This window comes from Cyanistes caeruleus, chromosome 4 (genome assembly GCF_971803275.1).
Source record: "Cyanistes caeruleus chromosome 4, bCyaCae1.hap1.1, whole genome shotgun sequence".
NCBI lineage: Eukaryota > Metazoa > Chordata > Aves > Passeriformes > Paridae > Cyanistes > Cyanistes caeruleus.
In genome coordinates, this window is record NC_141704.1 from 46,610,304 (window position 1) to 46,636,216 (window position 25,913).

A 25,913-nucleotide genomic window follows, 5' to 3' on the forward strand; every position below is an offset into this window, starting at 1 on the left:
GATATGACAAAAAAACAATCCAAAGTAATGGCCTTTGAAGATGCTAACTGCAGGAGTTCAGTCAGAAAACATTCGTTCATATGGTCACAGATCAAAGCATTTCATGCTGCTATGAATATGAAATCAGATGTCTTCTCACTGTAGTAAGCTGGTTTTCAAATGAGCTCATAAAAAATAGTGAAAAAGCTGACCATGTCCACTTTAGTAGCTGAAAGTACACTTCACTTCAGGAAACAAAAGAATACAAAAATAAGGCATTTAATTGAGAAAAAAAAATGAGTATTTTACAAACATTTTATCTTGCTCAATTCTAGAACCCACAACAATATTAATGAAATCTTACAAGATAACTAATACAGTGTTTATTTAGAAGCAGCATAAATCCAAACAGAGCATAAAATTCCAAAGTGTTTATTGTTACAGTTTAAGTGCATATATTATTTCCTAATTTTGTGCTCTTCCACAGGAACAGACATAGAGCAGCTACACAATTTTCTTTTTTCAGAAAGCTTTTACTACTTTGAAATCTCATCTTTATAATTGGGTAATACAGTCAAGTAGTCCCAGTGATTAATTCCAGATTTATATAAACTAGGTTTCAAAAGAGTAAACTCAGTATGGAAGGTGTTAAAGTTTTTTAATATTCCCATAAAAGGTGAAAAAATAAAAAGTCAATTGCATTAAGACAGGCAATATACACAAAACACTTGTAAAAAAAAACCCCAGATGTTCAATACAAAATATTAATCTATCTCTAACAATTAAAGAAAAAGCTTTTCATAAGTTAAAAATAAGGGTCCATGCTTCTGAATATCAACACTGAGAAGTTATTATGAGGCTATCTCTAAAGTTTAAATACAATCTGTACTGGCTACATTACTTTCACAACTTTTATAAATGAATGATGGAAGACATAATTACCTAACACAGGAGCTTGAGCATCAAAAATTAAATTTCTATTTTTAAATGGTTTATAAGTGTGACTTCGCCCATTTGCTACAAGGGTAACATCTGTAGCTTCTTTAGAGGCCATCATCTCTAAATAGAAGCCCCAAACAAAATGGAAAACATTTCTGCTATTGAGAAATAACTGAACAGTATAGTTTGGTTAGAATGCCAAACACTATGGAACAATTCCATGCTTACAGAAAAAAACCATTCTCTTTCTAAAGAGATGAATATGAATATATAACTGTCATCTTTAATTTTAAATTATTTGTTAAGTACTACAGTATTGACAAATCTTCATAAATATCATTAGTTTTGAAATAAAGATGTCAAAAATGCATAGAAAATTTTATTATTCTTACTGGACAGCTAGTGAGTTTCTACTTTAAATTTATATTTTTGCTTCAAATGTTATGTATGGATCATTTTTATCAAACCTATTCTCAGGGAAGTGGAGATACTATTAGGATAGAGAACAGTCAACAAGGCTGAATTCTCTCTTCCCTGCCCAAATACTTCCACAAAAGACCTTACAAACTGTAGATAATGAGAAACACCAGAATTCACCCACTTCACCCATGTTACCATTGCCTATATAAAGCTGCAGTGTATTTTGTGTCTAGCTTGGAGAATAGCCACAAGGCTCCATCACACTGATTGATGTTGATTAGACTTTTATTTCTAGTTTCTTGCCCTTCCAGATGCTGGACACTGGAGAGAATAGACACCAACACTTCAGCTCCATGAATGGAGGATAAATGAATCAAGTGCTTCACCTCACTTGGCAATGACCTACGTCCTCCTGAGGAGCAGCAAGAGCATTATTGACAAAGCACCTTCCCAAGAGATGCTGATTGTCATGTGAGGTTTACAGCCTTAACAACTTGAGATGGAAAATCCTTCAGCTTCCTGAATGTTTCAGATCCATCTCTTAAAAGAGAGTTCAACTGGAACTCTTTGGAGTCTCTGAGCAAGACTGAACATAAATTAATTGCATGCAGAAAAGCCTAAACCATTTCAACCCCTTGGCCAGAAAAACCATGCTGTGCCTGGTAGCACCAGAGCAATGATTACAGAAGAGAAAAGATTTACGGCATTGTTGTCTAATATAGGTTTTCCAGATATGTGTTTGGAGTCTTTTGTTTCATGGTTAACAACCATGCCAATTGTCTGGTCAAAACCTGGAAAGAGAGAAAATCTTCATTTTACAAAGCCAATCAAGATGAAGAGAAACTTAGTAACCAAGTAACCAAGTATTTACACGTTCCTAAATTTATTTTACTATAATAAACAAATCAAAAACTGGAAAAGGACCAACCACCCTTGCTCCTTTTCATTACTATGCCAATTACTTTTGCTCCCTTTGTCCTTCATGCTGCTATTTCTGTATTCTTTCCATTAAAAAATCATATCCTCAGCCCTTCTTGAAGTTCAAATCCAATTTTACATTACATTGGGAGAAAGGGGGAAAAAAAGAAGAAAAAAGAAGACTCTTACCACTGTATTGCATAGTAGCTCCCAAATATGAATCAACAATTGATCCCAGCAGGCCAGCTGCTGCACCAAACACAATAATGGGCCATTGTGGAGCAGATATTTCCAGATCAGTCACAAAAACAAGTTGAGTTATAAAGTAGGCTATACCTACTGTCATACCTCCAAGCAAACTTGAGACCAGGCCCACTAAAGTAACTGCTCCATTAGTACCTAAACCAAATAAAATGTATTTGATTTGCAAACTGGTTTCAAAAGACTTGTATTAATTGAAATGTAATCAAAACTGTCCATAGTGATCTTCTCCTCTTACACCCACAAGGCTCTATTACTGCAGCTTTTCACAATTCCCATTATGCTGCTGAGCAGCTTAACCTGTACTGTTACTGCCTGTTCTTACTCCTTTCCAGTCTCTAGGACTAGTTCTCTAGAAATACTACCAGCATTAAATTAAATAAAACTAGACAGCACACCTCTCAATGTCACCTGGTATTTGTCTGCTCTAGGTGCTGGTGAGCTAATAAAAGATTTGCTTAAAAAAAACCAGACCTTGAGATGTGCACATTAAAGCAATGCCTTCTTTCAGAAGTAGTATACTAAGATGTGTTTCACCAACACATTTAAAAGATCCAAATCCATAAACAGAGATGTTTGATAGTTCATTGAATAGAAATCAGAAGAATGCACATAAAGAAAACAAAATTCCCAGGCATTTAACTCCTATCCAACAAGATCTGAACCTCTGATCAATTTGCCAGCAAGACTCAAAAAAGGCATACTGCTTTACAGCAGCAGTGACATCCACCATGGAGACAACAATTGACAGACAGAAAGTACACTTTATTCAACCTTGGTAGGATATTAAAGTAAGAGTGATTTAAGAAGCAAAGTAACAGCATCTCTGATGAATAAATATGTATTCTACTGATTAAAATAATGCCTGGAAAATATAAGTTGATAATTTGTATTCTTCATATTAGCAACGTAAACTCTTAGCTATTGTCAGAGATTAGAAGTGACAGCATTCAAGATGATTTTAGCTCTGTGGTTGCTATGCTCATGCCTCTCATCAAGAAGATGCAGCAGAAACACAGTTGACTATATTCCATTTCAGAGAATGCATTCTTGGTAACATTTTCTAATCCCACATTTCTGGTACTTGTTTTTCTATGTCTTTCTTGGACCTTTTAAATTTGGATGCGTAATTCAAAACAGATTAACAAAATATTCAGAACATATGGAAGAAGTAACAATTACCTACCTACTGGAACCTGTTGCCAGGTTGTTATCAATCTTGGTTTGCTTTTACTCATAACACTACCAATCTCTGAAGCCCATGTATCACCAGCAGAGCATGCCAAAGCTCCCAAAAGGGATAAGCACATCCATGATGCTGTGTATTCCTTTGAAAAGTCAATAGGAATTTCACCTGGTCCATTTTCTATCATATATAAGAGAGCCAGCTCAGTTGGAACACCACCATTACAGAATACCTGAACCCAATTCCTCTGTCCACCTGAAGTATAAAAACTGAATTTTAGTAATTTCAGGCAACAGCATGAGGCAAAAGCAAAATAACACATATATAAAGTTAAATTTTAAAAGACACACATTTAAAACAGAAACTACATGGCAATTCATTAAACAGAACAGAAGCAAAAAGCAAAGTGGCCTGCTAATATTCACAGGGATAGGGTTGAGTGGAGTCTCTACAGTGTTCCCTGTTCTAGAAGTTACATTTCATCTGACCCTTTGAAGGGAACAAGAACGTGCAGCATTTATTCTCCACAAGTTATCTGAAAGAATTAAAGTATTTTCGCTTACCTTCTTTGTATTCTGAATCTATTTGCTTCTTTATATCTTTTTTCCACTTAGTAAGTTTCGAAGAAGTAACAAAAAATACAAACAAAGAAGAGAAGAAACTGTAATTTGCGACTGTAAGGATAAATCCAACCACCAGCCCTATGAAGGAAAAAGAAGTATATAAACTTCCTTCATGTTAACAATGGTTGCTTTGCAAAGCAAGTAAGTATTTCAAGTTTTCTGAACATGAAAAGTATCTTCCTGATAAACCTAAGACAATCATGCAATAAGAGAGTATATTGCCAAATTACTAATTTCATTGTAACTGCTGAAGCATGCGATTTTTAAGACCCTTTGCCACAAATCAGTAACACTATGTGAAAATAAAGAGAAGCAGTAAGATCCCCAGTATCCAAAGAATATATAATTGAAATCCAAGTACTCTGCCTGAAGAATATTATTATTTTTATAAGGAACTGATATATAGCTGTGGCTGTGCCTCTATCAGCAAGTTTATCATCAGCTTGGGCATCAAATTGCACATCCAAAGTCTCTAAGATAACCTGTAAAACCCTTCTGCATATCTTAGCAGATGCTACTTCTCTATTAATTTCTTTCCTTTCTTTTTTATTTTTATTCTACCTCTTTATTTATGTAAATTTAGTTTTTTGAAAGCATTTGATCTCCTTGATTAAATTGCAATTCTTTTTTTACATCCCCTTTCACAGGGGAGGCCTAATTTCACTCCTCACCATGAGATTACAATTCTAGAAGACTGAAAGAAAAACGGGTGCATTTAAGAGAAAATGCCAGTATAAACTGGCTAGCAGAGCTGTTCAGAAGTCAGAACACAAAAGTCAGAAAGATTTTTGTCAGTGTAGAAAATGCTTCCCTTAACTCTCACAGACAGAAGATTTACAAAATGGGTGACATGGGAAGGAAGGATTTGAGGCCCTGTTTTACTCCAGTGATTCAGACAATGTCACAAGAGAAGGTGAATCACCTCACCCAGTAATGTTGCATCAGATTTCAATAAACTCTATTGTACGCTATGCTGGGCATTTTATCATGTGGTCTAGAAAAACTTTCCAGAAACAGTCATTTGTTCTTAGTGAAGTACAGATTTAATTATCTTATTTTTGTCATGCCAAAAAATGCCTAGAACTGCTTCTATTACAGAAAGGAGAACCATACAGAAAGTAGAACTGATTTCCTACCAAGCAGGAAGGCTGCCGACACAACCAGTCTAGGGTCTTTCTTTACCACTACCTCTGCCATTTCTTTGTTTCTCTATGAATCCTTCTATATGGTAAACCAAACCATGTGATTTAACTGCATACTGTACTGAAGTTTAAAAGGATCTTCTAGCTTTATATAAATATAATAATATTAATCAAATCAATTACAAACAGTAGCACAGGATTAACCTGGCTGTTGGAACAGGCATGAAAAAAAAAACAACCCAGCATGAATTTTGGGTATGTCTGCTTACATTTATACTTTATTATAACAGAACTAGATAATGTCTTAAACTGAAAACAGTAAAAAGGACCTTCAGTTTACTAAAAGTTTAGTTTAAGTCTCAGAAAAGCCATACCTCCCAATGCACCACTGTGATCAAGACTCTTCTTCTTAAAACCCTGTGTAGCAATAATTAGTGGGACCAAGACTGAAAAAAGCCAGCGCCATGGGGAAATGGGTCGTAAAGTACCTGATAAAGCAAATAACAGGGTTACAGATAATCTTCATAAAGCTTTTTTATGACCTCATGTCTGAAAAGTCATTATTTCCTGGTATATACTTAAATTTCTTAATAGAGATTAAAACTTTTTATCCTTCAGAAGAAAGATATTTATGTGGACAGAAGGACAATATATCTGCAATTATCTACTCAATTTTTCTATTCAGCTATCAAAAGAGAATATATTTCATGAACTAAAATTAATTACCAAAAAAGAGCAAAATATGACAAGAAATAAATATGGTGATATTTTTCGTTCTAAAAGGGAGACATGAACTTCAAAGTCCAACATCTGAATTGACTGTTACAAAACTCCACTACCAAAAGAAGCCAATCAAGACAGTCTGCTTGGTGAAAGTGAAAGTAGTGAGATCATTTTATGAAACATTGTCCCTTTCAGTTCTTCTGACCTTGATGTAAGGCTTTTTGAAATATACTTTGAGCTGATGACTATCTCGGCAAGATTTGAAGTGACAGTTTTAGTTTGAAAAAGCCACAAACTTCTAAAAGCTAAAGCCAATAGTTAACGTAGGTTTTGAAATGAAAAAAAAATCTTGAGAAGTTATTTATTAGATCTCCTATACAAATACAAGACATCACAAATCTTGCATTAAAGTAAGTCTTGATCTTGTAAAAGAAAGATTTCACACAGGCACAGAGGCTTGTCTTGCTGCAAAGATAATCACGATGGTTTTCAACAAGAACTTTGTGTCATCAGTACCCCAACCTTTGCATAAACACAGGCTCCCTGGTGCAAAGCAGGACAAACACGTCTGTGAAATCACAGTAAAACACACATTGCAACATAAAGACTGACAAGAAAACAATTCTATTCTGTGTACTGAAAAGCCCCAAAGCCATGGTAGATGAGCAAGGGGGTCTTGCAGCCCAGGGCTGAGTCAGAAATTCAGAAGACAAGCACCAGCTGTGTATGAAGAGCCCTCCAGTGCTGTAGCCTGGTATTGCTTACCACAAACTAAGGCAGCTCTTGGTGCAAACTTGAGTGTAAGCAGTACTGGAACACAAAGGGGTTCCTTTTGCTTGGCTAACAAACAGAATTTTCGTCTCTTCAAGGTCATTTCTAAACTAGCCATTTTGTATTTCCTTGTCGGAGAGAAAAGTATTTGCATTAAATTACTACTAAATGTAAGCAGGTAAGACTAAGCATCTATAATAAAACAACAAATATGTTCTTTGACACTCTGACTTCACTAACATCTGGCCCACTGTTTGGTGCTCAAGAATTACTGTAAACTATACATTAATAAAAGTATATTTGTAGCATTTTAATATTTATATTAAGGACTGTGAATTTAACTGCTTTTATAGGCTGAACCATTTTAAGTCCATTAATTACTATATGCTTCATTCACCTCCTTGAAAAGCCAAGGTCTTTCCACAGTCTCAGGTAAATGAACAACGGAAGTTTTACATCCTTCTTGTTCCATAACCATTGCCTACAAAAAGGAGGATTTGTCCAGTCTTCTCCTTTCTACCAGGCCTGATTCACCTGATACCAGGTCTCTCCACACTATACTGTAAATTCCCACTCACATAAGAGAACAAGGACTAGAATATCCTAATTGTCAGAAAAGCTATACCTTTAGAGATCAGACACATAAATGAAGTTGCATGTTTAATCCAACTTGGGTAGCTACAAATGACACAAATAAAAGCTGTTTGTGAAGCCTGTTTCTGCATACATTCTACATGTCTGGTATCTCACTACAAGCCAAAGTAGAAGTATCCAGACAATACACATTTAATGCTGTACCAGAACTAACCTATCCTAAAACCTGAAGCACTGAAAAACACTGAGCAGAGACATGCAACTGCCTCTACAAAAGTCAGCTTATACTGGTGGGGTGTTTATTATAGCTGGATCCAGGGAGACACTAGGGAGTTGAAGGTGTTTACGCTGCATCCCTAGGCACTTTCAGCAATACTGCAGTGACATTGGAGCTCTTCCTGCATCAGACTGGCTGGGGTCTGAATGATAAGTCACTACCTGTCTTGGAAAAGCAGTTAAATTCTTCTAGGCTTAAACTTATACTGCAGGCAGTATTAGCTGCCTTTGCACATTGCTGTAAGAACGGTCTTAGAGCCAAAAAGAGTGACTACAGAGAGGACTTGTGCTCCTACAACTACACACAGCTAAGTCACAGCCAGCCTGAGCTGTCTGAGCAGAATGCTGAGCTGACAGTACATACCTCAGCCAGCCACTCCATGCATACATCCCTATCTTCTTATACCATCTCCTGTTTCTCTGCTCCTCGACTAAGGAAGTCTTCCTGCACGCTGCAGATGTCACTGATTCCTAAAACAGTTTTGAAAGCTGCCGCATTCGTCCCGTGCTGTCACGTACTTTCCCTACTATAGAAAGGCCTCAGTTAGCTCGGTCTTTCTTTTCACCTCTTAATTTTTATTTGCGTTCTTTTGGGGAAAGAAATCAAAAAGGACACCAACATTTTAAATTGTACGTGATCCCTGGGCGGAGCTGCGTGTAAGCGGCTGTCAGCATCTTCTAAACCACTCTCACCTACTGGAAGAGGTGAGGTTATCAGCTCTACTGACGAAAGAAGGGGCTGGGCACATCCCTCTTCCCATTTTCTGTCTCCTGCCTAGAAAGGCCGGAGGGGAAGGTTCGCCCGTGGCCGTGCCATGCCAGCCTCTCCCGACCTTTCGACTCACCGTAGTACGTACTTGCAGTCATGGACACGATCCAGAACGCTAACGAAATACAAATGAGCAAGTTCAGGATGACCATATTCGCCATCATTTTGAGGTAGTCTCTGAAGAAATCCTCCTGGTAATAGGACATGGGAAGCAAGAAAGACAACACCTGATGGGAAAACACAAGGCGCAGGGCATCAGCGACACCGCCACCGCCTCCTTCTCTTTCTCCCCCCGCCCGGCCGGAGCCGCGGCCGCGCCCGGCCCGCACCGCCCCCGGGCCGCTGCCGCGAGCCACCGAGGCGCTCATGGAGAGGCTGCTGCGGCCACCCCGGCCGGCCCACCCCGAGCTGCGCTGCACTGCGCGGGGCGCCCGGAGGCACTCGCAGCGCCCGGCCCCGCCACCGACCTGCTCCCCGGGGCCGCGGGCACCGCCCCCATCCCGGCCCGCGGGCACCGCCCCGCGCATGCGCCGCGGGGCCGCCCGCGCCTGCGCCGCGGCGAGGGGGCGCTGCGGCTGCGGCTGCGGCGGGCCCCGCTCAGTGAGGAGCTGTCGCTTCCCTGCGGCCGGGATGCGGCAGCGGCCGGGATGCGGCAGCGGCCGGGATGCGGCAGCGGCCGGGATGCGGCAGCGGCCGGGATGCGGCAGCGGCCGGGATGCGGCAGCGGCCGGGATGCGGCAGCGGCCGGGATGCGGCAGCGGCCGGGATGCGGCAGCGGCCGGGATGCGGCTGCGTTCTTCCGACGGGTGCTGCCAATGGAGATCCAGTTTGCGAAATAAAAACGGGAACGACACGCCTGTGAAAGGCATGAAGTCTGCGGATAATTAGTGAGACCAATGAGTACCTGGATGAGATTTGAAACTTGTCAGAGCACTTCGAAGTTCATTAACAGCAGAAGGAAGAGACTTGAAACGTTTCCTAAAGTTGACTTGGGATGAAAACATGCCAAACCTGCTTGGTGGCTTTTCTTGGGGCACACCAGAATTACTCCCAAAACGCTCCACTCGTAAATAAGCTGACATTAGGTACGGGACGGACTGCACAGAGCAGAGGCTTTGTCAACAAGGCACAGAAAGGTGAAACTTCACAACTTTCCAAAAACCCATTGTTTTGAGGCAGCAGCCTCAAAATAAACGAGAAATAATGACATAAATAAGCATTCAGGCATCTCAAGAGATAATGCTGATGAAGCATTTATGTATTTAGCACTTACGTAGACTAAAACCTTCAAGTTGTACAGATGAGTCACCTCAGGAACATCAATAACCTCAGGTGCTTTTTTCTCATGGATTTGTAGCAGCAGCACAACAGAATATTTACTTAATTTTTCAGTATCGGGGCTGCTTTTTAAGAATGGGACACCTTTCAAGACTAGTACTGACATGACATTGCTTAGGTTCTTCTGCCAAAATCTAAATAGCTGAGATTTTCAACCAGAACAAGATCAACTCTACTTAAACTGGTGGCAGAACAAGCAGTGGCTTGTTCTGGTATAACCAACTCCCATAAAATTATTCAAATATATCCTTAACTGTAATAAATTGTTTTATTTAATTAACTGCTTACTTTTTGTTTTCTAAACTGTAACAGACTGATGCTGAAATTTCTGGCAGAGAAACAAATGTTCCTGCAGGAATCCTAGAGCCCTGGCTGTTATCTGTGGTTCTGTAAATCTGTGGGACTGTGATTAATGGCAACACACAAGCTGGTGTGAAGAGGGGGCAGGTTTGTGGAGCTCTAAAGGACTCTTCAGCTTCCTTCATAGATCCCATACCCATGTGAAGTAGCACTTGGCACTGATTTAGGGACATACCAGGTTATTGCAGTGGGTTACCTACAGACCTTGCATTTGGCTTAAAGCCAAAGGGGCTGCTGCTGCTGGAGTTTACCTGAGCAAGAACAGCAAAAGGTAGCACAGCTCTCCACCCCTAGTGTGAGAAAGGTGGTTCTGGTCAGTAAATGTCTAACATCCAGTGCATGAATGTTGACTTTCACTCCCTTTTCAGCTCTGAGTCTTTTGTTAAATGTGGCTTCATACATACCTCTTCCATTGTTTCTGATTGCCAACAAATTTTCCTGCAGTAGGTTGGTACACATTGAATGTTACAAGTAGATTAGAAAACAAGAAAGAAAGGCACACAAAATTAGACTTCTTTCTACATTTGGAAGCTGAAAGAAGTAGCTACAGTTTTGAAAGTAATGTCTACAACAGTTCTGTAACTGCCCCATATATTGTGTTTAAATTCCTCTTTTCTAAATGTTGTCCCTTTTTTTTTTCACTAATTCCTGTAACAATGATAATAATAGCAACAACAACATAATTTTTAATTATTAAAAGCTAGGTTTTTAAAAAAATTAAATGGCCATCTAGATGCTTACAGTATTGTGAATACAGAATGAATGTATTTAAAAAGCCATCCTGAATCAGTCAGAAAAGCACTATGTATACCTAATATATGCAATACATTAATTTCATAATCAGTTTTTACTTATGACCCTTCTCCCATTCCTTATTTACACCTAATAGTAGTGATAAGCTCAATAATTAAAAAACCAGCAAGTAACAGTTGCTTACGGCATATAGATCTGAAAGCTTTTCCTCACACTTTCCCATCCAAATTCATACATGGAATAAGAAAAATTTGAGAAGATTAAATTTTAAAAAATTGGAATTATAAGCTACCCAATATTTAGAAGAAGAGTTTCTTCTTACCTTTTCCCTAAATGTATAGGATGCAAAGCACGGCCAGTGCAGAGTCTAGGAGAAAAAAAAAAGTAAGTATGATTTAATAAGAGGCAGGAATGTGAGATGATTAAAGGAGTGCAACAGAAAGAAGATAATAATGTTACTGTACACAGCATGCTAATAACTCTTTAACACTCATTCTTTTCCTAGGAATTTCATAGATTTGCCATTATACAGCATAACATTTCTAAACTTTTGAGACAATTTTAGAAGTAGGCTTTCTGCCTTTTTTTTGTATCTCTGAGATAGAACTTTCCATTTCTCTTCACCACTTAGAACATTATTCATATTTATGCTTGATAGAATACATTATGAATAATATACCTTCAAAGTTAAATACTAATTTAAACATCTTTTATTCTTTGTTGTTAATCTTGTTTTCTCAATAACCAAAAACTGACTGAAGACAAAACACTGTTCAATACATGAAATTAAAACCCTGTAAACATTGTTGATATTGTATTAAGTATAGCTGTTCACAAGGGCCTTGAATAATAGTCACACTCTTAGAAAAGACAACATAGTAAGACTGTAAAATTTTATGCTGATAGTGTATTTAGATAGCTACAGAAAACAGAAGGGGAAAAGTTACACTGCTGGAAGGGAAAAGTAATACTGCAGATAAATATTCATCTTAAGTAGAGCATTCATAATTAGCAGTTGCCTGTGAAAATACCAACCAAATTGCAAACAGTAATTTTCATACCAAAAGATGAAAATGCTATACAGATGAATTCCTAACATTTTTGAGAGAGTTAAAAATGTCAGTGCTTAACACTATAGCAAAACTATTCATACCAGGATTTGCATAGTGGACTATAAAGCAGCAAATGAAGAATAAATATCCAAATTGCTTACCAAAAAAACCAGAACTTTGAATGAAGCTTTAAGTATTACATTAATTAAGTATGCGTAGATAGGCTTTTGCTTTATGTTAAATGAATTTATCCAAGAACATTGACACAAATTAGATTTATTCATAGTAGCCTAATTGTCCTTTTTCCAGTCATTTGTTACAAGTGACCCACCTTTTAACTATGTGTTTATGCTGTGTTTTATTTTGGAGTAAAAGAATTTCCAACAAGGATGTCTTGTTTTCCACCAGCACCTGGGAGACATAACAAAATACAGGGCTAATAACCCTTTGGAGGGACTCCAGTGGGGCAGGTCCAAGGGTGGGGTACCAGGGCAACCAGTCTCCCATTGGATATACTGGCTAGATATAGTAATTAAACTTATAAAACTTGTGGAAATCTGATGCTGCATGTGTGCATAGCGATAATCTGTGCACCTGAAAGCTTTCATTAAAAGACTGTTCTTTATGTTATTCATTCTAACATTGTTTGGAAAGTTTTTCATCTGATTCTAGGCAACAATAGGTTAGCAGGAGAGCACCTGAAGAGCAGCACAAAGGAATTCCAGCCACCCCAGCCAATGAGTTGGCTTCATCAGGGGATCTGCCTTAAATGGCTTTATGCAAACGCACACAGCACAGGGAATAAACATCTGGAGTTAGAGATGTGCACGTGCCTGCAGAGCCATGCTCTTACTGGAACCATGGAGACATGGTGGGATGGCTTCTGTGACCAGTGTTAGAATGGAAGGATACAGATTCTCAGACATACCAGAAGGATGCATCTTTTCAGCGACAGATAGGAGCTTCCTCACATTCACAAGCTCTCACCTTCCCAAGGGACTTCAACTGCAAGAATATCTATTGGAAGGACAACACAGCAGGCCATGAGCAATACAAGAGGTTCCTGAAGTGTGTTGATGATAACTTCCTTCTCCAAGTGACACGGAAGCCAGCAAGGAGAGGCTCTTTGCTGGGCCTTGCTCTCCCCTACAAGGAGGGGCTGCTGTGGCACATGATGCCAAGGGCAGCTTGTGACCATGGAATGGTGGCTTTCAGGATACCTATGGCAGTGAGGAGGCTGCACAGCAAGCTCACTGCTCCGGACTTCAGGAGAGGAGACTGGTCTCTTCAAGGGTGTGCTTGGTAGAGTACCACTGACTGGCGTAAGAACTGCATCTCTGCTGCATGATGTAGAGCATAGTCTATGCAGAATTATAGCTATGCAGGGAACAGGAATGGCTGGCTCTTAGATTGAGATAACTTTTAAATGATTCAGAATCATTAAGTTACATACGTTTTTATCCTGTGAAAACTCATGTCCTCCACATCTGCCACAGCAAGTAGTGTAACTTGTCATACATAATGATTCAAATCAGCAGTTTAACTTGTTTAGGCAGACTAAGAAGTAGTGATAAAACTATGCAAGTATATATTTTTTCCCAAGTGGTCATAGTTAGATTTTAGGGTGTTGTTGGGGTTTAAACCCTGCTGGCAACTAAGAACCCCGCAGTTACTCGCTTACTTCCTCCCCACTCTGGCGGAATGGGGAGGAGAATCAAAAGCAAAACTTGAAGGTTGATATAAGAACAGTTTAATAATTGAAATAAAGGAAAAAAAGTAATAATAATGACAATAAAGAGGAAAAAACAAGTGATGAACAAAGCAATAGCTCATCATCTGCTGACTGATTCCAGATGCCATCCCTGAACTCCAGGTAGCCCCCCTTACAGGTAACTCCCTCAGTTTATGCAGGATGGTCTATAGTGTGGAATGGCCTTTTTTGCCAGTTCAGGTAAACTGTCCAAGCTATGCTCCCTCACAGCTGTTTTGGATTTTCTTGTTAGAGATCTTTTGTGGGTTTTTTGTTTGTTAGTGTTTTGTTTTTGCAAGGGTATTTTTTCATGTTTGTTTTTGTTTTTGTTTTTTTGTGGTTTTTTTTTTTTTTTTTGGTTGTGTACCACCTCACTGTCAGAGCATGAGGCCAAGAAAGTCCTTGGATAAACACAATTTAGCAAAAACTGAAACACACTAGGTTGTTATCAACATCATTTTCATACTGAATCCAAAACACAGCAATGTACCAGGTACCAAGAAAAAATTAACTCTATCCCAGTCTAAACTAGGACAGATCTTTGGCTCAAGAACCGTCACATTTACCTCTAGGTTTTTTAGCAGACAGTTCTGGTAAGTACTGCTAAAGATTTAAGGTGACTAACTTTCATTGTGCTTAAAATAATTTGTAGAGATACTGGGAGGTGAGGGGGTCAACCAAAGCTACATCAAGATATGGAATAAAATCTTAATAAAAAAATATTGCCTCCAGGTTGTTAGTGACCAGGCCTGGATTCTTGCAAGTTTGCCAAGCATTTTTAAAACATTTTTTGTGTCTTCTTGTTATCAAGATTGAATGTAATGAGCTCAAAAAAATATGTCTGACTGCAGACATGACAGTTTTATCAACAACTTGGAAATCACTGGGCACATAGAAGACCAATGCTAACTAGTCATGATTTGCCAGAACTAAGCAGAACAAGGATGGAAATTTGATTTACTATTTTTAACTGACTATTCTGACCAGCAGACTAATGTATTTTCTTGGGGATGCCTGTATTACAAGAGATTTGTTTGCATTCTGTACTGACTTTAGAAGCTTTCCAACAAAAGCAAACAAAAAACCCCTCTAACAAACAAAAAACAAGCCAACAAACAAAACCCAAAAAAATCAGTTACAACTGGTATGTTTTGATATTAGCTCAGCAGCACTTAGCAAAAGGAAAAATAATTTGTAGTATCCCTTAACATTTCTTCCTAATAGAGAAACCATATGAACAGGCTATCAAGTCCGACTGTTTGTGAATTTATGTTTTAGTGTAGAGGTTAAAAACAGACCACACTGTGAGTCACTGGAAGATGAGGAGCAATGCAAAGTTGTGGTTCATTTCAAAAATAATCTCCTTAATAGGATGGTAAATTATGTATTCTTTGAACAGTAGCTCAAGTACCAAAATGCTGTGTCAATGTAAACGGTTTTTGACTGAGACTTTTCAAGCAGTTGCTCATAATGTTTCTATCTGCATCTGAAATAAAAGGGCACTAAACCACACAATGGCTGTTTGAAGGGTAAACTCTGCCAGTGTAATCGGTGGGTGATAGTGTTTCATCTGTTGGGCCTCCAGTCAGGATATGAATTTGTATCTTCCCTACTGCCTTTTGCCAGCATTGTTTTCAGTTGCTCTAAGCTATAGTGACTCCAGTTCTCTGCCTTTTCCAGGTGAAGAGAGTGGGATGCTTTTGTAACGAAAGACTTCATGCATTTTGGTGTGAACCCTTTGTGGCTGTATGATGCTGCAATGCCATGCAAGTCAGGGAAGATGTGGTGATACCATGTGAGGACTGACCCAAAAACTCAAGGGAGATGATAACAACACCATCAAATGGATGAATGAAACTATATGTTGAATACTGATAAGCTCCTGATAGTTCTGATAGGAGAAATACAGTAACCATCTCTTCACTATATCCACTATTCAGTGTAGTCCTCATTTATGTCTGTTTCAGTTGATTAAGATTGGAGGCACAGTAGAGCCTGTTGCATATGTATTTAATTCAGTTCTGACTATGGAAGTATAGAAAAATAGTTATCACATTGCTTTTCTGCAGTTATATTTCTTAGTTTACATTTATAATCCATCATATACAATCTACTTAAGCATGTAAAATGCATCTTAAATAACCTTGAACTTTATTTCATCTTTTTATGTTACTAAAAACATGGCATAGTAGAAAATGAAGTATCAAAATTAATATGAATATTAGAATTGAATAAAGGCACTATTAGTGTTACATTATGGCAGGGTGTTATATACAGGTGAAAGGCACAAGCATCAGCTACAAACACATAAGCTTAAATACTGAGTATATTGTGTCTCTCTGAATTAGCAACAAGTACTTTACATTTCTATAGCAGTTAATCATACAAAGTTAAAAAAACTTCACAAATTGGCAAAATTTAAGGAAGGGAAGTAATACTGGTCAATGCCTTGTTGCAGATCACATGAAAAACTTAACAACAACATAAAACCAGATGATCTGCCTTTTTTTTAAACACAGTGAAGCATTTTATTAAACATTTCATTAAACATTTGTAAAAGTTGCCTTGAACCCTAAGGATATAATATAAATAAGAAAAAAATATATAATAGAAATATATTATAAATAATATATTAATATAAATGATAAAATCATTCAGTTGTTACCCATATAACTACCAAAGAAGTTATAAGGAAAGGTCATGAGGGAAATAGCCAGCTGTGGGTTGAATGCAAACCTTCCACATTTAATGCAATGTAGAAATCTTGTATTGATTTGATCTTGTGCCACAAAAGACTCTACACTTCAGTTGCAGCCTATTAAAAACTACTATGGACAGCACTGGTATCTTGTGTTTTTGAAGATAATTATTTTTCTTACATACTCTGCAGCAATTATTATGAAGTTTATAATATAAATTAAAACTCATAATTCTTAGATTTACTGTAGATTGTAAACTTGTATTTGTAAGATTGTATCTGAAAAATTATATATTGTGTCTAACCTGGGCAAATGTTCAGTTTTTTGTTAAACCAGATAAATACCATTTCCTCAGAGAGATAAATGTTAGAGGATAATGGACTTGGCAAGTGCACTACAGATTTAGCTGTATTTTACAGATAGACAAAAGCAGCAAGCACTCTGTGATCAATCAACTGGATTTTGGGAAATCTACTTTTTAATAAAGAATGAGTTTTGTATCATTCAATACTTACTAAATCAAAAAAATAAGTCATGCAAATACAACATTTTGACTTTGGCAGTACAGAATTTTGGTCCTGGTTCTCCCAGGGCAAATACCCACACATCCAACTTCAAACACTGCTAGGGAACTGAAGATTTTTTCAGTTTAGAAACTGGATAATTAAGTATGAAATGTGAAAATATCCTGGAAAACTAAAACTATGGAATAAGGAAAGAAAGTTTTACCAAAAACACGTGGCTATAACAACATGTGTTCAAAAGTTAAGCAGCAATATCCCTTACCTTTCTCTCTTCAGTCCAGATTCAGCAGAACTGGTGCAGAAAAAGTATTTCAAAAGTAAGATGAGTTTAAGTCCTATGACAAAGAATTGCAGATTCCCTTCAGCAACTGAAGTTTCTCATCAGAAAGACTATTGCACTGAGTATTCTGCTTTTTTCTTTGCTGTGATAACTTATTCCCATTCTTTCAGTCAACAACAGTAAATGCCACAGGAAGTCATTCTGTCCTGAAGCAGATTAAAAATGGAGAAATCAAGACACTAACAAACAGGGTGGAGCCCAATCCACTCTTCTCATGCCAAAACAGTGTCTATTAAAGATTTACTTGTTCTCCTGACTTCAGAGATCCACCCAGTGTCAGAAATTGGTATTGAAGTCCCAGAACATCCTGCCACTGTACACAAGCCACTAAGATAGCACTAAAGTTTTAATCTCTGAAAAAAAGTTTTGACAAGCTGGTGGGGGTTGGGGAGTAACTTCTTTATCTGTGAAAGGAATCTGCATTTATGCCTTATTTATACCCTTCTCATCACAAATATAAACAAAACCTGGTGCTTTGCTTTTCAAGATACTAAATTCTTCAGTTTTGTGAAGTCTATGGCATCACTATAACAACAGGAGGTTATCTCCCAGCTGCCAAGTCTTGCAAGTAATTTATTTTTTCTTGATGACATTGGCATTTGGTAATATGGATGCAGAAATGAGAATGATTAGGATTGAAACAAAATCTTCTCAGAAGAAATCACAATAAATAAATAAAAAGTGAACATTTTTAACATCCATGATTATGTTTGTAGACTGCTTCATGACTTTTTTAAAACATATTTTGCAGCCTTTTTTCTTGAGACTTTACCAGCCTGCTTTTATGTTAATTATTTGAGGCTTCCACCTGTAAATATGTCCAACTATCTGGAATTCATTTTATACGTTTAATTTTTCTTATGTTACACATTGATTTAGGTGTAAGCTTTAGGCATGCTGGAGCTGTTTTCTTTTTCCTTCCCCTAAAGATTCAAACCCCAAAGAACATTTGTCAAAGGCTGTGAAAACAAGAAATTCAAGAACTCTTCCAGAGTCAGAATTGTCACATGGAGAGCTTCTGAATTTCCTGAAAACTGCTCGTACAGTTTTACTAGAAAAGACTCACATGCAAATATAACTAGTAATGAAAAGTTTTCTGTACGAGAATCAGGCCATTAGTAGCTGCTGGCTGACTTAAGGTACTGAAACATTTCCAGGAATGGTTCAAGTTGCTCAAGAATCATCTTAGGACATTTGTATACAGTCAATTTGTGCTTATGGATGTCACTGTCCTCCTACTAATTAACACAATGAGATTCCTGCATTATATCTCCCCTCTGAAGTCACTTTACAGCAGGGGAACTGAAACAACCAGTAAAGAAACCTTTCTACAGTAACTAATACAGAAGACTTTGTTTACATATTTATACTGGTAAATGAAAAAAATGAATAGCAGCTGGCTGCAGCTGAAACACTGACCTCTCAGGAACTGACACTGCTTATCTGTAAAGCTACTCTCCAGACATATTTGTACTTCTCTGAGGAGATGATTCCAGGAAGTGCCTGGAGTAGGCTAGTCCTAAAAGCCAGCTGCTCTTGAGGGATTGAATCTAAGCCTACCTATTTAGCAGAACAGGCAAAGTCAAATATCAACCATCTGTGCCTTTGTAACTACCATCCCCTTCAACTCGTTTCCTTGCCAAGTTAAGGTTCCTGAGCTTTCCTGAAAATAGCATAAAGAAAAGTTGTTTGGAGTTGGACAAAACATTTAAAATTCTTTAATTTTCCTACATATTCATAGTTCAGATTACATTTAAAAGTAACAGCGAACTGCTGCAAGAAAAGCTGAGAAATTGTCCTGGCACTGAGGATTGTGTCACACCTCTTTACATATCAGTTTAGTTCTCTGGGCCCACAGTCCCCACACTTCACATCTACCGAGAAGTTATATGCATACTCCTATTTAGTAATACCGCTTTTATAAGGCATTCATTTTTTAAAGTCTGTCTCCCTTGTTGGAAAGTTTAATAGTAAAAATAATCAGGCAGCCTGGTGGCACAGTGCAAGGGGATGTCTTTTTCAGCTAGTATGAAAAGATATTGAATGGAAAAAAAGTAAATAAAACTTAAAAAACAAAATTATGGAAGGTTATTGCAGCTGATGTTTTAATTGAAAAAAAACCCACCCTGATACTCTGGTTCTAGGATATTCCCTTGATATCCTAGAAATATTCTAGGATATTTCTATATATCCTATATAGAAATAGGATAGATTTCTCTATAGGATATAGAATATCCTATATTCTATATATAGAATATAGGAGATAGATAGATAGATAGATAGACAGACAGACAGACAGATAGGTAGAAATTAAACTCTGCGTATTTCCAACTAGCATAGATACATTTTCCAACAAAAATTCCTGTCAACAGCTAGGACTCTTGCTGTTCTGTCTTTAACCCTGTAGAATTACATTGTGGCCCTGCCTGTGGAGATTGATCTCCTGTCATAGAACAACCAATCTGGAAAACCCTGAAGGCAGAAATTCCTTGTCCAAGTCACAGATGGGAACTGATCCAAGTTGATCCAATAGAGATATGCATGAAGCTCCAAGTCCTACCCATCACCTGGGATTAGCTGCACCTGAGAACACTTCTTACTTGAAAACAAATGCAACATGCCATGTGGGACAGAGTAATTCTCAAAACTGCAGGACATGATAGGATATTGCTTCTATATGTTTCTACAGTGTTTTTAACAAAAACAAAGCTATTGTACCTTCTATACATAGATGACCATGCTACAGTATAATTTCATGATCCTCATCAGAAAAAAAAAATCTCAGGAAATTAATATGAAATTTATTTCTTCACTTCTTTCTCCTTCCAGCATTCTGTGTGGAACCAACTCCATTGAAGTATTCACCTACCAAATAGAAAAGTTATAATTGCTTATTTTATTTTAAATCATCCTAATTTGAGCTTTTAGTTTCAGATTAAATGTCTCATGTTTTGAGGAATATATGAAATATTTAAAAAGTACTGAGGAAAATACAAAAACAGTAGAAATGCTGTGCTTAATCATGCTATATATGCTATATATGTACATGCATATCTATCCAAGCATGAAAAATTACCACAGACACTTGATCTGTTAAATATCTCTAACTTGGCTGTAGCACCTGCATTCTGTAAATAACACTATCAATAACTTTAATCAACCCTCTACACAATTTGAAGAATTAAGGAACACCAAACATGCTATCAAAGAGGAAAAAAACCCCACTACACACTCACCACAGTCTTTGGGTTTAACCATGGGCTAAGTGTCCAATACAAGTACAAACTCAGCAGAAAAAGCCTACAGTCTTCTTTGCCATGAAGAAGGCAAGAGTTCTATGGTTCAGTTTCTGACCTTGCTTGCTTAATTCTCTCCAACATGTTGCTCACTTCTAGGAGTCCTTGCTCAAAAGGCTTGTGTAGGGTCTCAAGTACCAGTGCAGGATCCTCAGCTGAAAACCTCTGAGGGAACAGGAAAGGGTGCTGAGGTTCCTGAGAGGAAAGAGCCATTCTTTTTAGCAACATCTAACAGGAAGGAGTTAACTGCTACTTGAGTGTGCTTCATCTGAAGTTATCTGCAGTGATTACTTTATGTTCCTAAAAATAATGTCTCTTGCAAAAGAAAAAAGCTTCTTGTATTGCAAGAGTTCTGTCTTTTGGAAAGACAGAACTCTTAGAATCAGCTCTTCCAGACTAGTCCAGAATAGTCTTCCAGACTATTAATACCTGAGGTAAAAAACTAAAATCCCATTTTGACATCTTCCAGATTTTTAAAAAGTCTTTTTTTAGTAACTGATAGGTACTGAATAATTGCACAGTCATAAAAAGATTTTTCTCATCACCAAGTGCATGTCTGAGAATATAACAGTGTGACTAATTTGTATTTTAGCATTAACTCCCCATAAATACCAAAATAAAGACGACTAACTACTTTTTTATTTAAAAACCTTTTACAGTCTTCTATAAAATATATCATTTTAATCTCCTATCTCATATAAATATGTCATATTTTTATTTCATTCAAGGGAAGATTCCTTTAGGTATTTAACATAATTTGCTCAGATATATCTCTTGGTGAAATACTAGTTGATTTTAAGCATGTCATGAGGCAAGTATGTAATTCTATCATTATTCAGCTCTGCCTGCTATTTGAGTGTGATTCTTTGTTCTTTTTTCAAACTTATGGTCTCCTCTACTTTTTACTTATTTTTAATTTCATATGAATTGTGAAGGCATTGTGTTCAAGACACTGTGTTAGGCTATGTTCAGTGAGAACTTACCTACACTCAGTGTTAATTTTGAAGTTGGATGCTCCTGCTTGGATAGAAACTGATTTCTTCTCTGGAAGATTTCACACAGCTTTCTGTTTAAAAAAAACCCAACAAAACAACAAAAACCAAACAAAAAATCCAGAAGAAATAAGTTAAGAAATAGAACAACAAAATTATGTGAAATTGTGCAACAGTGTCAAATTACGGATTAACTGGACACTGAGTCAGCTGGCACAGGCAGAAATTAGGAAAAAACACAAAACTGTGGAGGAAATGCAAAGAATACATTTATCTTTGTTACCTCAACAACCAGGGATTCCACCCTGAACCTGTGATAGTAATTGAAAATTGGAAAGCAAGAAAAGCAAAAATAATTTTAGCCTAAGCCAAATGTTATAGCACCAAAAAACACTGAATGTCTTTTATATTCTGAAATCCAGCGAAGTCCTTATAACTCAGACTGTGCTTCTGTAAAAACAAAATTTACTTTACTTTTTATCATTGAATTTAATTTATATGGTAAACGTATTACTAATTTCCTGCCTCAAACTTTGAAATAAGTCAAATTCAGTGCTCCTGTACTAAAACATTGTATTCTGTATTCTGTATTTAAAATTATTCTATTTGTCCTTTGCTGTGTGAAAAACGAAGTTCATGTAATTTTTTTATAGAATTTAAAATTTTAATAAAAAGACAATTAGGAGATAAAAATAAAGTAAAGTATACAGACATGGCCGGGCGTCTCTGCATTCAGCCAAGAGAGCACACCTACTAACAAAGGATTGTCCTTTAAAAACAGAACCCTACTACATATCTAAAAATTCTCATACATATTCAGACATTCTTCTTAGGATTTTTGGTGTTCTTCTGTTTAGTTTTTTCTTGACCCCTTCCCAATAGATCAATCTTCTTGGTGCCACCGAGATTTACATTCCCTGATAACAGAAATGCAATAGATTTCTCCGCCAGAACTCTGGTCATGGTGGTCTTCATCTGGATAAGATAGCCTAAGAATGCAGGGGGTCTCTAGCTATCTTTTTCAGTCTTTGGGTTATACAAACAGAAGTAATTTTGGTTTTAATACTATGCTTTAACCATACCTTACCTTACCATACCTTAACATACATGTATTATACCACTATTTCTAGGTTTCATCAATAACAGAAATAAAGGAAACTGTATTAATACAGCAAAATTTTCTAATCTTATACATATAACATTCATTATAATATTTGCGAAAAGCCAATAATGTGATATGCATTTATAACAACTGAAATTATGTCTACTATTAAATACAATTTCTTTTTTTCTACAGCACCAATATAATCTATTTCAGAGGCATGAAGTCAAATGCAGCTAAAATAAAATTTATTTTTTCTCTTAAGTTCACACATTGCAATGAGACCTCACAAAAAATTCGTTATCTATTACTCATGTCATAAGCAAGAAAGTTTCTTCATGTTTTCTATTTGAATGGCAGCTCCCTTGCAGTTTTCAAATGCTTATGGCCTTTGTTCAAATGTGTAGATAGCAAAACCACCAGAAAAACGTTCTTTTAACACATGCCTTTTTATTCCCTTTACAGAAAAGAATTTAACATTATTGATTCCTCTATTTGTTAATTGTGGTGAATCTGCTTCTTTCTGGAAATCTAAAATTACTGGCATGATAACCTTAGATGATAGCAAAAAGCTAGGAATATCAGATGACTGAAATGAAAGAAGAGACATACGATACCATTGGCTATACAAAACCACTGGAAGATTCTCAGGGTATTCTTTTACAGATGGTTAAATACAGATGGTTAAGTTTTTTCTTAGATAGAAATTTATAATACAGATCATATAGCATTTTTTAATAAATTCAGCACACTTGTTGGATGAACAGTAAGTAAACATACAATAAACAATCAATAGAGTGGGTATACACACATCAGGGTAATTTCCCATAAAGAGCTGATGTTTTGCCAATACCTTACAGTTATATAAATGTTTTCCTTTCCTATCTGAAAGATACTGATACTAATTTCCTACTGGTGTATGTAAACACTTAGAAAAAAATGTAACTGTACAAAGGCAACTGGAATCAGATATATGTAAAGCTCTGGGATACCCAAGTAAGGATGTGTGCAGGGAGGGAGATTTCTGCAGCTTAATGTAGTAGTACTGAAACTGCTTTGTAACTACAGTGGACTAGATTTCAGACATGGACATATACACCTAGCAATGTTTAAGAAACCTGCTTGACCTCCAGCTGCTACTTGGGAAAGTTTTCAGTATATCCTATGTCATATTTGCATGTTTTTAGTACTGTGGGATATGTAAAATAATGTAAGCTTGATTCCTAGAGATACCAACAATTTGAACAGAAGTACTGACACAAATAACACACTAAAGTAGAATGATGTATACGTGGGTTGGGGAGGGGGAGTGAAAAAACAAACCTTTAACTTGCTTCCCTGTAAACATCTTTAAAGAATGCACACACTGTTTTAAACAGAAAAAAATTTGAGAAATTTAGGATATGATATAAACCTTCCATTATTCTATCCTGTTTTGTATGAAGTTACTGCAATGGCATCTATTTTGAGTCATATAGCTTGTCCTGTATCAAAAAAAAGGGTGAAAAGTGTTTTGAGCAAAGAAAAGTAAGTTTGGCACAACATTTTGGACTTTACAAAGCATATCCATTATCCACTCTATTCTTGTTGGATTTAAATGAAGTCTAGAGAGGAAGGCAAGGGAAAAGAAATAGTAACGTGATACTGAGTTTTATTTTGGTGCTTGTAATTTCATAGCACATTACTCAGTGTGGACGCTGAATGTGAGAGATCAGGCAGGTAGCACAGCGTCTGTGTGAAACTAAGTCACATAACCTTCTCTCACTGGCCTGAGAAAGTGTGCCCTGAGAAATCGTGAGGAGGAACTCAAACAGTCCTTAGAGAAAGAAAACAATATTTGCAGGTGCTGTTTGTCTCCTTGTTGTTTACGTGCAAGAAACAGTCAAGGGATGTTGTTCCTAACTGTCTGATGATGGTGGTGTGTTGGTTTGATGGACAGTAAAAGTTTTAGCCCTCTGGACCCTTTTGGAACTGCCTATAAAAAAGGATCTGGAAGAATAAAATACATTCTCTTTTGCAACTAAGCTTGAAAGTCTGTGTCATCAATATCACTGCTCCTAATACAGTGCGACAAGTCACTAACAAATACCCAACAAAACACCTTAGTAATTGACTCTCAGAAAAAGCATGAAGATACAGCCATCTTTCTCCAAATTTGAAAATGGCGGCAAATCTGCAGACAATTTGCATGCATAACTGAAAATAATTGAGAGAACTCAGGTTTCTCAGTTTTAAAAGTCAGGGTTTGTGAGTTTTACAGGAGACACCAATCTGACTTAGAAAGGTTTTATCTAAAATGAGTTTTCTTCTGCACAAGTAAATCATCACTGCTGTCCAGTCAGCAGTCTTGGTAGGATGTTGCATCCCTCAATAACCAACTAGGTAACAACAGAATGCTACTTGGAGATATGAAAATAAAACAAATGATTGAAGGTGTTTATATAGTTGTCTTACGTTCTCTGATGTTCACTTGTCACTTGTATCAGTGAAGGCATTAGGGCCAATCTGAACTTCTAGGCAATTACAGGTTTGGAGAGCTTTGCAGAAACCTCCTTCTAAAAGATTTTAACTTTAATTTAGCTACCAAGAGGGGTCTGGGGGTTAATGCCTGAACACCCGCTGCTTTCCCTTCTTTAGCAGCCTATGCACTGTTTGGAGAGAGCAGCAGGGCACGGGCCCCACCAACAGAGGAATGGTAGTCAGCACCCGCAATGAGCACCCAGGAGGCCCAAGCCCCCGCAGCCTGGACGGTGCTAAAGGGAGCTGCCACTGATCGTCCCGCGGCGGACAGCAGTGCAGCGCAGCCCACCGCCATGCGACCGCTCCACACCCACATAGCGCCGTGCCCTTCGGTAAGATGGCGACCTCCTCCCTCGCCTCCTCTATCAACATGGAGGGCCGCGCGCCCATTGGCGCCCGCTGCCGCCCGCCGCCCTGCGATAGGCTGAGGGGCCGACTTCCCCCCGCTGTGCTTTGCACAGCCTCTCCCCGAGCGGGGAACTACATTACCCAAGATGCCCCACATTAGGGGCGTTGCCCCGCCCCTCTTCTTTTCTTACCCATCGAGGTTCTGTCTCCTCCCGGGCGGGACGGACGGGGCGTGGTC

At 37.7% G+C, this 25,913-nt stretch overlaps 1 protein-coding gene across 35 annotated transcripts; it reads right to left on the reverse strand.

Annotated features, from left to right (window-relative positions):
• Positions 1-242: 242 nt before the first annotated feature.
• On the reverse strand, positions 243-25,910 carry TMEM19 (transmembrane protein 19). Of its 35 annotated transcripts, none has more exons than XM_086884386.1 (16): positions 25,867-25,910; positions 21,697-21,779; positions 20,654-20,878; positions 20,136-20,282; positions 18,978-19,080; positions 17,340-17,563; positions 13,033-13,121; positions 12,436-12,515; positions 11,375-11,419; positions 10,704-10,737; positions 8,678-8,828; positions 5,843-5,956; positions 4,267-4,404; positions 3,704-3,958; positions 2,446-2,655; positions 243-2,129 (listed from the first exon to the last, which is right to left on the reverse strand). In XM_086884386.1, exons 10-16 carry the CDS (start codon positions 10,710-10,712, stop codon positions 1,966-1,968), a joined length of 1,041 nt encoding a protein of 346 aa, XP_086740512.1. In that variant the 5' UTR covers positions 10,713-10,737; positions 11,375-11,419; positions 12,436-12,515; positions 13,033-13,121; positions 17,340-17,563; positions 18,978-19,080; positions 20,136-20,282; positions 20,654-20,878; positions 21,697-21,779; positions 25,867-25,910; the 3' UTR covers positions 243-1,965. The 35 variants fall into 35 exon arrangements, with proteins under 35 accessions (XP_086740512.1, XP_086740513.1, XP_086740526.1 ...); XM_086884387.1 differs by having other exon boundaries at positions 20,772-20,908; positions 25,867-25,902; XM_086884400.1 differs by lacking the exon at positions 25,867-25,910 and adding an exon at positions 25,262-25,846 and having other exon boundaries at positions 8,678-8,792; positions 17,340-17,412.
• Between the last annotated feature and the right edge of the window lie 3 nt (positions 25,911-25,913).

What these genes read in the sequence shown, in the direction of transcription:
- TMEM19 (XM_086884366.1), bottom strand. Translation starts at nt 9,683, where the DNA reads ATGTCAGCTTATTTACGAGTGGAGCGTTTTGGGAGTAATTCTGGTGTG. An exon ending in AAGTTTCAAATCTCATCCAG is followed by an intron (nt 8,829 to 9,505) that starts GTACTCATTGGT and finishes TTTTCCCATCAG; the next exon opens with GTGTTGTCTTTCTTGCTTCC. An exon ending in AAGAGCTGCCTTAGTTTGTG is followed by an intron (nt 5,957 to 6,956) that starts GTAAGCAATACC and finishes TTGCTTTATCAG; the next exon opens with GTACTTTACGACCCATTTCC.